The sequence below is a fragment of the Eleginops maclovinus genome, chromosome 3 (assembly GCF_036324505.1).
Source record: "Eleginops maclovinus isolate JMC-PN-2008 ecotype Puerto Natales chromosome 3, JC_Emac_rtc_rv5, whole genome shotgun sequence".
NCBI classification, from domain to species: Eukaryota; Metazoa; Chordata; class Actinopteri; order Perciformes; family Eleginopidae; genus Eleginops; species Eleginops maclovinus.
Window position 1 is genome coordinate 5,597,533 of NC_086351.1, and position 13,253 is coordinate 5,610,785.

The window sequence follows — 13,253 nt, forward strand, 5'->3', positions numbered from 1 at the left end:
CTGACAACCTTCAGATGTCACCAAAAACACAAGTCCTTTGTCATACTGTGATATTGCTTGGCCTGCAATTTTTCTTCCAAGGAGAGACATGGGGGAGCATGTCTCTCTAAAACACACCATACTGTAGGCTGATTGGCATCAGCCTTTAACCCAGTGTACAAAGGGACGAATGGACATGTGTATGTGGCTCCTCATGTGGTCCATCTGCCTGACTGAAGACAATCCGGGGTGACCCTGAACTCATGGTATCATAGCAATGGCCAATTTGGTACCAGGATGTGGGGAGATAAGTATGGTGTAGCTGAGGATGACCTGGCTCTGGTGAACAGGGGTAATATCAGGGCTAAAAAAAAAAGAAAATATCTAATCTTCTGTTTCCCCCAGAGCATCTGTTTAAAGAAAGTGTAAGTGGGAGGTTTGACATTGGTTGGTGGCTCCTCCAAGGCTTTCCTTTACCAGCAGGCAGCGTCCTTGAGAAAGGAAACTCTGATCTTCCATAGTGGCACCATTCATCTCTGGGCACAATCATTTATTAGTGTGCTGCAAACATAGGAGGGGTAGGATAGATGTTTTAAATCCTCCTCCTTCTGTTTAGGAGCAATGATGTCACTGTGCATTCTTTTTAAGCGCAATGCACTGCAAAGGAAAGAAAGTCCTGACCTGTGGCGAATAAAGACCGGTGCTAGCATTTTCAGTTCAGCACACTAAGAGCAACGAGGTGTTTGATAGATGATTTGACCTCATCTCTGTGTAGTTGTTTGTCCAGTGCCTTTTTAAACCCTGATTATGAATCACCTGGATTTCTATAGCAAACACACCCTGATGCTTCTTTTGTTAGAAAATGATCGAGTTGGTCTGATGTGACCTGAAGGAAGTGTTTGGGGCAGGGGCCTTTAGGGATGATGTGAAAGTACATGTAATCTGATTTACAGTATGTGGTTTGGCAATAATAAGGGGTTAATCCTACAGTTTAGAGCTCTGTTTCGCTGCTTTATTTATAGAACTAGTGTTACAATGTGCAACCATCACTTTCTAATGACATAATTACGGTAAGTTCAATGTAAAAAAGCTAGATACTACAAGTGTCTCTTTCAACTCATCATGTGCTTGTTTTCAACCATTCCTATAATACCAAGAATGCATTGTGTAGAGTACAACATTTAACTATGAAATCCATTGCCCCGTGTTATTGTTCCTCTCAGCTAAACATCTCCAACTGGCACAACATCCGTGAATACTATTGTTTGTTTCTGAGTTGTAGCGACAATTCTTGCTCGTCTGCCAAATGTGCAAACACAATGTTGCAAAGGCCTTCACCATTACAATGCACAACAAACATTGTCTGTGTATTACAAAAGGGTCGGTTGAAACACTGAGCATTGTTAGCTATCCCAACAAGTGACTTTTTAGAGATCACGACTGTAGCCATTGAAACAGCTTAACAATGTCCGTATACAAACATACTTTGTGTTTGGTTATGAAAAGCACAAATCATGTCAGATTTACACTCTTCTCGACAGGTGTCAGACATGTTCTGAAGGTCAGATTGGCCCTTCGGATGTGACGAGGCTGAGGCATTTATGTCACTCTCTGAATTAGAGCCGTTTTAACATGCCACCCACATCAGTGGCGATAGGCCAGACGGATTGAGGTACGAGGGGGTTTGCAAAAAGATCGTGCCACACATTTCTCCTTGAAGCCTCGATCTTCTTACAAGACATTTTATGGCAAGCTACACTGAAGACAAGCGAGAGCTATAGCCTTCAGGGGTTGTGACAGTTTGAGATTTTAAATATCTGTGTGCACCTTCACACAAAAGGATTGATTACTCTATTGTTCATAGACTTTTTAAAGATGTAGTGTCTCCTTCACACACTGTATTTAAATGACAATGACACCGATAGACAATGTCTGTTTTCTCAGTGGGATCACATGAGAAATATGAAGTAGATGTATAAGACAAAAATATATCTTGAAAAAAAAAACAAAGACTTCACTAGAACACACAATGACCAAAAGATAGCTGAGTTATAGAGAGGGTTAGCTGAAAGATGGCTACCACATTAGCATAAGTGTGGGAAAAGCCGGCATGTTGACTATTATGTGTTTGCCTAAAAACACACATGTGGAGGTTGCGGGTATCAGGGATTTGTAATAGGGGGCAGTTTTGTGTTTCTCCCCCTCATGGGGAATCAAGCAAAGGAGATGGTTGTTAATTAACTCCGTAGTCTGGAGGGGAAACGCGTTGGGGGCTTTGAGATGTAAAATGTAATTAAAAAAAGGAAATGCAGCCTCTTTGGTTGGTGTTTGTACTTTTGATCTGTGTGTGCGTGTGTGCGTGTGTGTGTGTGTCTGAATGTACTCACAGTAAAATATGGAGGGTGTGGTGGTGTTTGATTGTGATGTGTGTTTTCATACAGTTTTCTCTGCTTATTTAGTAGCTATTTTTCCAGATTGCAATTTAAAAACAACTCAATTATTTATTGTGTACATAATTGTACAAGAGTAGGTGGGACAGAATACTGGGTACACGATATAATGAATGCGATGTTACAGCAGCTTTGCATTAGACTGTACGCGGGTTAAGACTGTTATAGTATTCTAATGTAAAACCTGCAGTGTGTTTGAAAATAAGCACATATGTATGTATTACTTTTCAGTCACACTGGGACGGTTTGACGGGGAGACTGTCGTTTAACAAGTCATCTGGTCTGCGTACAGACTTCGACCTGGACATCATCAGTCTGAAGGAGGAAGGACTTGAAAAGGTACATTTTGTCTTTGTTTTCAATGCATTCTTTGCTTAAATGCAATAACAGTGCATTAATCATGTGCACCACATGCAGTGCAAACAAATACAGAGCTGTGATGGCTAGGCCCATACTGCGAAAATCATTTAATGGATTATTGATCCCACAAATATGTTTCAGATTTTCCTCCTTGTGCAGAACAGATAATGCAAATTTGACAGTATCATTTACCTCCTAACAAGGAAGCAAATTGGCTGTTTCAACATAAGCATAAGTTAGTGGATCATAAAGCAAATTGGATTAGGGTACACATTAGGGTGTTAATTGCAGCCTCTCTTAATGATAATTTGAGGTGATGCCCAAAATGCTGTTTGGTGGTAATGAGCTGTATAAACATGTTTTACAAAAAAAAGGAGGAGAGAAAAAACGGACTAAAAGGTGTGTAATGCAGAACTTATTTTATTATACTGGAAGGCAAAGTGCCCTCTGGACTATTACAGCTTTTCTCTACAAGAGGGCTTTCATACATTATGAATACATCAAATAGGGATAAGTCCCATTATGACTTCCTCAAGTACTCCCTAAAGGCTCAACACTATATAATAGCAGGGACTTTTCAGCTTGTATCCCTTATGTGGAAGAAAAGAGCTTGTAAAACTGCTGCTTTGAAATGATTCTTCTGTATTTCCCTGGCATCTTGTCCTGCGTGTGGTCAATTAAGATGAAGCACATTCATCTTGCAAAACTATTTGATGGCACATTAGCATCTTCTCATTGTGCCTCTGACAAGTCCCACGCTGAAGTGTCTTAGAGTTGATCCAGCAGCGTTCTGTGGATTGCTGCAGAATTTTTTCTCTTCTCGTGTATATCCGTGGAATCGGCTTTAACTGTTTGAGCCGGTTAAGAGGTGGAATTTTCTCAACTAATCCATTGTAATTGAATATTAGCCCAAGTTTGAGCTTGTGCAGGAATTATGAAAAGGTTTGCAGAGAGCCACTTTCACTCAACGCCAGCATGCTCGGGAGGGTGAAATAAATGCAATGCTCTCCATGTGGTTGCATGAGTAAATAACTTTTGAATCAAGTGTATTGTCTATCATGTTTAATGAATTGAGCTAATTGTAATTGGGTACAATTAGGAAAGAATTTTGCAAAGCGGAAAACATTCAGATATTTTTAAATCTCTCTCCTGGAGTCCTCTTTGGTTGTGTGACAAGCTGTAACTAATGTGCTTTTCAAACTAGAGCATATGCCTCCTTCTGGATTCAACAGGGAGGACATTAACAACGTTTTTCATGCTTTTTTGTGGGGGGGCCATATGTTTTTAAATGGATCCACCTCAAGCACAAACCCAAGTGAATATTAAAGGCTGTGTCTGTAGTAATAGAGGAAGCGGGAGGGATAGGAGGAGGGTTTGGTGGAGGGCTCGACTTGCAAACAGAGATTGTTACAGACAGCCACAGGACTATTTGTGCTAATGATATGTTCCAGAGTGTCTCTACAATATGCAGAGTTTTTTGCCTGCGGGCTTCTCGCATGTATAAATCCTTTTATTTGTTCAAATCTCTTGGCTCATCTCGCTGAGACGAGAAATCACATTTACTGTGTGATCCAACCAGCATGCTGTAGCTTCATTCAAATGAACTGTAACCGTTTTCGCCATACTTAATTAAGTTGTGTTTGTTGTAGTGCTATTGTTGAGCTTTATATTTAGTTTGTAGTCAATTTATGTAAAGATGTAAGATGCCTGAAAACATGACATAGCTTCATTTGAAGATGAGGGGGAGGTGATTCAGTGGATTCTCCTGTTTCTACTTTGGGATTTCATTGCAAAATACAGTTTTTTTCAATGTTAACCAAACCAATCTTTAGTCTATCATTTTGAAATGATTTTGGTATCTTTGATTTGTTGCCATGCCTACCCATAACCCCTTTGCTCCAGAAAGACATAACTACCCTCTGCTCTCAAAACACCTTGGCCTGCTGAGATAAAGGTGACACCACCAATCACCTAATGCTGCTGGAGAAGTGTTCAACCTGGCTCTAATGTAGGAGACTGTTTGGCGGGGGAGTCACAGGGGTCACAGTCCACCAACACACACAGAACACTTAGCTACACCTTTTTCATCTTCTGCAGGTGGGGAAGTGGAGTGTGTCGGGAGGTCTTAACATCACAGAATTGCCGAAGCGAAAAGGGATGAACATCACCGATTCCCTGGCAAACCGATCCCTCGTCATCACCACCATCCTGGTAGGTAACCTGTGTAGCCTTGTGTAAAAAATATCCTACCCTTCATGCCGACACAGACCTTCCACATAGTACATGGAAATGTAAGCTTTCCAACAAGGTCTTATTTTTCATCAGACATGTCACAGTAGTAAATGTATTCCAACATTTTATAGAAGTGTGCTTAGTTTGGATTCATTTTGTCTAATAATAGACACATATTTGCTACATCAAAACATAGCACCAAATTACAGGATTTCACGTAATAATAACTGAGCTCTCACTAAGCAGTTATTCCCCAATTGTAGTTTAACAACAGTAGCTTTGACAGCAGGACTGTCAGGTATGTCCCCCCCCCCCATATTATAGCACACATGGCTGAAGTAAGAGCGATATTACTCAGTATTCAAGGAGTTAAGATGGTAGTGAGCTTTTTTTCTTAGTCTTTCTATTAAAGCAGAGCTGTTAACCTCCTCATGGAGCTAGCATTAGCTGGATTAGTTTGCTAGCTACAGCTAATAAAAGAAAGTGATGGTTTTTCTTCCAGCTTGTTCAAAGAGGGGCAGCAGTTACTACAATTAGCAGTGATTCAGCTGTGGTTTCAAAGTCACATTATGAGCATGTTAAATGAGAAGGCCGGGCAAAAGAAGTCAGAAATACAGAACAAACTATTCCTGAGAGTTCAATAATTACATGTGCAGATAGAGAGAAACCTGCTGATCCTTTCCCTAGCTCGACATTGCATTCATTTGTAGCTCCCTAGTTGTATGTACTTAACACTGTCACTGGATGCTGGGGTCTTTGTGGAGCTATCAGAGAGGTGCTGACACAAATGTACCCCCCTCCTGCACCTTTTCAGGACAGATATACAAGCCAAAACAATAAACACTATCATTATGCCTATATTGCACCAGAAGGGTGTAATTATGACAAGTGAGGGCAAGGCGGAGCACAATTAATGCCTATCAGGTGCCATCTATGTTAATTTGGGCTCTAAGGGGAGACATTGAACGTGGTTTAAAGTGCTCTAATGTTGAACTATTGCACTAGGAAGTTCCAGTATTGGCTGCTTTTCTGTTGTACTAAGAGTGGTGTTGATGTTTCTCCCCCAGTACTGTATAGTTCAAGTGTTTTAGTCACATTTCAAATGTCTTTAAAATGTTTTGGATCATTATTGCCTCAAAGTGCATTTGAGTTTGCCGACATGTTCCTCGATTGTTCCTGTTTCGTTTGGAATCATTAGTTTAAGATGATAGAAATTGCCAACTTTCAAATTGCAGAAGCGAGTTTAAACTTTAATATCAATCTCCCCTCTTAGTGTAATGACATTGCATCAAACTGATTCCAGTGATGCATGAACAAGACGTCTGACAGCTTTATAGTGATAACTTTGTCGAAGAGATTAAGGCGCTTAATGTGTTTTCCCCCTTACATTAATTGTTTGCACTCCATTGCCTGTAATGTCTCTTCGCAAGCCCGCCTCGTTCTGTTATGCACGCCCATGCTGCGACTGTGAGGGTAAAACTGGTATAAACACTTTGATTTGAGTCCAAACCTTGGGGAATAGCAAGAATTGGAAGGCTAGAAACAGATGGTAATGACTTTTTCCCTTAACATGCAAACTTTTTGATCAAGTTAATTGGACAACTTTAGCAAAGTTGGTGGCTAGGCACTTGCTCTCTAAATGCATCGTCATCAAATATTCATAGCTTATTATTTATTTAAAATACCATAGACATTGTGGTGTCCAAGTGGCTTCATATTTGGATGGCAAATATTTAAGGGTGTGTATCATCACAGCCTTTTTTTCCAGGATGTATGGAATAAATTAATCCTGCTTAATGTTAGTTTATGCACTGTACAAGCAAATTAACATATATTGCAACCGGGTCCACGTGATGTTATAGTGATGATCCCTAAACTAACTGATCACTTCCATGAAAGAGAAATCCCTGCACGAATACAGACTGCTTTCCCTCTTTCACTAATCTCTTTTTATTGCCACAAACATAGCCAGGGTCACCTTCACAAGAGAATCAATTACGCTGGTTATGTACTCAGTTTTCTAAAATATACATTTGGCTATTCGAGGCAATAAATTGTATTATAGCCTTGCATAAATGGACCAACATGTTATGAGATGCACACATGGGGACATCCAAGTTTATCCGACAGGGAAATGGTAACAGGCAGTTTATAAAGGAAATCATTTATGAGCTTCTCCGTGTAAGTCATTGTCACTGCAGGCATCAGCTCGGTTGCTCTCCCTCGGAGATTGGTGTCAATTGATGAAGGCGACGTCGTGGGCATGTTCCATTTCACCGCTGCATTCTGTTTCTAATCAAGCTTTTATAAGGGTCGAATTATGAGCAGCCAAGCAGGATATTACACGCCAGTAAAGAGTGTCAGCCACCTGACCATAAAACAAACCGACCTGTGCACCAGTTATAAAGGTCAATACACAGCACTGTATGTTTAGTTAGCTCACTGTATAAACATTCCTTCTGTATGCATTACCATCACTATATCTAGGCACTTAATTTACATTAGAGTATTATATTAGCTTAGGTCCCCTTTGGTTAATACATAAATGTAGGAAAAACATCAGCCGCCTTTCATATTGGAACACTCCCCGCACGCTGAACTTGAATCTGCTGTCACTGCCTGTTAAATGCAACAGCGACTCATCAGCTCAGATCACTTTGCTTCAATTAAGTGCATACGCTGAAACAAATTGAAAAAGCTGACCTCACCATTGCTTTTCATTTGATCTTTTGGGTCTGTGCAGGAGGAGCCATACGTCATGCTTAAGAAGTCTGACAAGGCGCTGGTTGGGAACGACCGATTCGAAGGATACTGCATCGACTTGCTCAAGGAGCTGGCCACTGTCCTGGGCTTCACGTTTGAGATCCGTCTGGTTCCTGATGGGAGATATGGCTCTCAGGATGATAAGGGCCAATGGAATGGCATGATAAGGGAACTGATAGAGCATGTAAGTTGTATTTCATATTGTCTGCTGTCTGTTTGGTCGTAGTTTTGATTTAAAAAATGAAGCATCATGTTAATTTGCGAGCTTCAGAGTTCCTGTTGGGTTTTTTTATGAAGTTAGATAGAGCATGAGGCTTTTTGCTAAGCTAAGCTAATAAACTGCTGGCTCCAGTTACACATTTACATATTGTGCAAACACAAGAGATATAGATCTTAATATTTAACTCCCAGCAATAATGCTAATGAGTGCATTTACCAAAACCTGAAACGATTCCTTCATTTTCTTTAAATGTTTGCAGCTCCTTATGCTGTAAAATGTTTTACATGATCACACAAACTTACAAAAGCATGCCATTGAACTGAATTGAAGGTTATGTCCTCTGTGTCGGCAGTGATATAGTTATGATTGAGTGCAAGTCAGGAAGAGCCTGCAAAGCTGTCAGTTACATTTATGGCACAATTATGTCAAGGTTGCCTAAAAGTTACAAGTGTGTTGATGCCATTCAGTGAGACGAACCACTTCCTTCGGCGGGATAAGACAAGAGATCTAAGATGAGCATGCGATCCTGCATATATTGAGAGGATGCAGGAGAACACACCGCAATCATCCTGCTGAGGGATAGTGGGCAATCGCAGCTCTCTGTGTCAAACTCAGAGCCTCAGCGGGCCAAGAAACAGCCTCACATCCAAGTGATGGTGGCAATTCTCTGCTGGCATTTCATAAGTGTCCCTGTCAGTGCTCTCTCTTTGTCCTCAGCCCCATTGGGTCAGCGCTGTACTCAGCTGAAAACTTGTAATAGCTTAAGTGGCATTTAGTGCAGGGAATCGTATGGCAGGAGTCAATGGCTTGGTGCTGAAAGGGTTGGGGAAGGTGTCTCCCACTGCAGCACTTTATTTCTCCATCCAAGCTTTTTGCTAGATCCGTGTTAATAACAATAACCTTGAGGGGAACAAATGGATTACTAAAGGCAGAGAATTCTGGCACCAAATACAGAAGCATGACTCCATCATTAAACAGCACATATGCATATCCATTTTTGTGTTTAAACCTAATGTCCAGGTTGTTACAGGGAATATGTTCAGAATCTAACAGCCACAGCAACTTCCTTTTATTTCTTTGTTGTTGTTGTTGTTGTTGACATATGGTTTATATGCAATTTGGAAGATGTAGCATTTGCTGATTAAGACCTCTAGACTGACTTACTGTCAATATGAACGCTGTAGAACACAAACATCCAAACCCATGTGTTTTATAGAAGATCAATTATAAAATAGGCAGAGACATTAAATTAAAATGAATCGTTTTTGTAATGTGCATACTATATTTTAGCTCCTTTTCCCCCAAGTCTATTGCCAAGTTAATAGCAACAGAAGGGAAGGTTAGAATCTATACTGGTAGTTATTGCTTTTGCTGTGCCTTATCGCATGACCGAGGGCGCATGACGTCGTCTTTGTGGATTTTTAGTGGGTTCTATTTTGTGCTCTAGTGGCTTCCTTACCCCTGCCGGTATGGATAAGCTGATCTTGATTCAGCAGACCTGAAATATAAACTTTAACTGAAGCTCAAGAGATCTGACCCTGGAGTAATACGAGAGGCCAGTATTTCTCGGGAATAAAACTCAAACTATCACATCTCCTTTTACCGAGACACTAAAGTTTAGGCTATTTTTCTTACACACTCTGAAAAGAAATGCTGTGTGTATTGTAAAAGGCTGTTTTCTTATTTTTGAAATATGCATTGCATGCATTGTGTACATCATACAAAGAGAGAGAAGGGGAAAGTAAATGGCTGCTGTCATTCGTTATCTGCTCAGTTTGTATTCATAACTACCTTCTATTAACCTCTTCAAAACCAATTACCTTCGTTGTAATACAGACAGAAAAAGATTTATAACAGTTTACTGGGGATCAGTGCCTTTACTTAAAAACGGGTCACAGTTAGATAAGGTCCAAGGTAGAAAACAGGGGAAAACGGTTAGTGTTAGCTGATAAAACGGGGCTGAATCACAACGCTCATGCACTCACGCTATCAGCTCGCATAGTGCACCGTTATAAATCATAGCTGCATTACAGAATTACACAAAACTGCTGACTGACATTTGTTTAAAAGAACAAGACTTGAGTTTATTAAAATCAGGTGTAAGCCTTCATTCTTCCCTGTAGTTCATCAAGATGTGTCACATAGAGAACGTGATGTGACAGAAATAGAGTAAAGCTCTTTAAAGTGTTGCTTGCCTATATTTTCTGATGAATACGATTCTGAAATGCAATTTACTCCCCATGTCACTGATGCTTCTGAATGAGAAACTGCAATGAAATAATTTAGCATGGTGTAAAATAAAGCCCTTATTTCCCTCAGTGTAGTCACAAAGCGCACTGCAGTGCCAAAGGGCATTGTTTGGAAGGTGCTAAATGATGCAACAGGCCTTGTTAAACTTGATTTAGTCACAATAGATGATCACTTTAATCACACTGTGATGAGAATGTTAATAGCGTGCTTAGCACATCATTTGTTTCTGTCATGGCAATTGACATTACTTGCTTCGACAGACACTCTGGAAGGTTAGCCCACATCCTCATTGTCTCACATAGATAGACACTGTAGAAGTCTTTGTATGAAATGCTAAACCAATTAAGGTGTATTCAGATAAGTCACACATATTTTGTTTCTAAGCATTTCCTGGTAAACAAAGAAAGCATCCAAATGGACATGGACGTGTGATTTTCATTTTGATCCGAGGCAGCAGGATGACCCGTAGCAGCAAGGGCTAAAGTTAAACTGCCTCAACAGCAAACGTGTCTGTCCCGCCTGTCAATGCGCCCCTAAGTAAATCCTGGCTCTAGGCCATCAAGCTCTGAATGTTGTGCTTATGCAAAGCAACAATTTCTACAAAAAAAAGTCCCACTGTAATAATGCTCAGGTATCCTCAATGTGTGCAGGCATTGATCAATTGTTACTTTATGAATCCTTCAGGCTCTCATCAGGTGAGCAGGTCAGGAGGGAGAACACCACTAAGCCCACCATCTGCAGACCCAGATAACCCCAAGCCATGTGGCACGCAGCAGGGCACTATCAGGTTATCTTGCTTGTGCCCAGTTTGTGTGTCTAAGCACACGGCAGAACAAGGACATGCGGCATATATATTAGCCCACCGTAGGGATGTCTGGAATCACATGCTGGTTGATCTTCCGCCTGAGTGGCAGGTTGGTTCAAAGCTGCAGTTGGCAGCAGAGAACAGAGGGAGCAGTATGTGATGTACAAATTTGAATAGTTTAAGAGAGACAGCAGATGCACTGCAGGATGCATCGGTTTTCCCATCTTTCCATCTCTTCAGAGGCCACCGTGTATTTAGCTACCATGGTGCTGACCACAGGAGTACATAAGCCGCAGTGCCACACTCAAAGAGGAAATGTTTTCTTTCCCACCTTCGTACACCGGTAGTTATAACAAGAATCTAAGCAAAACGCTGTCTTAGCCACAGGGAAAGTTTAACTCCTGTTAAGAACAGCCTAAGGGGTTTAATACCAGAGTATTTAAGTAAAAAAACATGTTTTAAAAAGGTGTTCAATGCTAACGGGAGCCAGAAAATTGTTCATAATATGCAAAAGGGCTGTTTCAACAATTCAACGTTTTTTTTTTGTTTTCTTTTAATTAGGTTGTGAGTGTTTCTTGAACCAGCTGCTAATAGGTTTAACAGTTTTGCATAAAGATCCCAAGTCTCTCATTGTGTTTGTTTGAAATGCCCAGTTCCTCTGTAGTTGCTCAGGATAGGAAGAAAAGAAAACCTGCTTTTGTGAGTTGTGTCATTTCTTGGTGGATAGAGGTATCCGAGCGTGCACCGAGCAGCTGGTTTCATTAACCTCCTGTCCAGCCGGGTGCAGGGGAGTTGTGGGCGCTGCCAATTTAAATGGTAACCTTCAATGCAGTCAAACTTATATAATACTGACTGCAACTTATCTGTCACGCTCAGCTGTCTCCATTGCCCAATGCAATATGGTCTTATATGCCATTCTATTGACACCGTATAATGTCTTTATGGATGGACCATATCCGATACACTGGAACAATGTTTCTAGGGCATCATTGAAGAGATATTATGCATTCATATTAAACATATTACAGAGAATGACACTGCAGTATAGTGTTGCTTGAACCCCATTTTAAATAAAAGACAGCACAAGGGTTTCTTGTAAACTCCTTATTCATAATTAACAGTACAAGTGATACAACACGACAGTCTACAGTCATATTAGTGTCTGTGTGATACAGTTCTTAGGCATTTATATTTGTGAGCATGAATGCTAAGCTGCTTATAAGGAGAATGCTAAGATGCAGTAAGAATATTATTTACAATCTTCAACATCTAATTTTAGCAGGTAAGGGTGTTATTATTTGCTAATAAGCACTAAAAGAACATCTGAGCTCCATTGGGAAGGCTATTTGTATTGCAGGTATTTGTTCAAAACCACTGTCTTTTATAGACTAGAATTTCAATCTGATCTCCTGGTGCAGTTGTTGAGACATTTTACTCAAAACCACAAACGTTAACCTTACAGTGGTGCTGAAGGAATTCAAGAGATCACCAAAGTCACGAGGATTCATATGTTGTAGCCACGAATGTCTGTACCAAAATGTCATTGGTGCGATGTAGTATTTCAGTCTGGAACCGTCATTTACGAACTTTCATTTCAACCTCTTGAGCAACGTTTCTAGCTTGGCCCCATTAACCCATCTGTCAATATCATAAAATGAAATGCTATGTCTTTTTGTTTTTCGGTACAGAGGGCCGACTTGGCAGTGGCTCCCCTCACCATCACCTACATGCGTGAAAAGGTTGTCGACTTCACAAAGCCCTTCATGAACACGGGAATCAGCATCGTGTATCGCAAACCCAATGCCACCAACAACGGCTTCTTCTCCTTCCTGAACCCCATGACTCCTGACATCTGGGTCTACATCCTCTTGGCGTACCTGGGTGTTAGTTGTGTCCTCTTTGTCATTGCCAGGTAAGTCCGCAGGTTACACACTGTTAGTTATAAGTCCCTCATACATCTCTCCTTCAGGTCTCTCGATGAACATAGTAATTTCCTCATTGCAGGCTGAAGGTCAACTACAGCAGTTTCTCAAACGGTGTTAGCTTCTAGGTAGTGATCAAGGTATTAATCTCTGCATGGGCTCTCTACAGCCCAGCACGAAGAGGAGGAATAGGAAAAAATAAAAAACTTAAATGGAATTGTAAAGTTCCACTCAGTGTGCAATTTCTTGTTTCCCGTGCGATGCCTTTGGAA

The 13,253-nt window shown here is 40.7% G+C and overlaps 1 protein-coding gene across 1 annotated transcript in view; it reads left to right on the top strand.

Annotated features, from left to right (window-relative positions):
- Positions 1-13,253, top strand: part of grik3 (glutamate ionotropic receptor kainate type subunit 3) — an 80,661-nt gene that overhangs the window by 51,774 nt on the left and 15,634 nt on the right. Inside the window, exons 8-11 of the mRNA XM_063879974.1 lie at positions 2,661-2,768; positions 4,887-5,000; positions 7,765-7,968; positions 12,748-12,971. Coding sequence (XP_063736044.1) covers positions 2,661-2,768; positions 4,887-5,000; positions 7,765-7,968; positions 12,748-12,971 — 650 coding nt within the window. The remainder of the gene's footprint in view (positions 1-2,660; positions 2,769-4,886; positions 5,001-7,764; positions 7,969-12,747; positions 12,972-13,253) is intronic.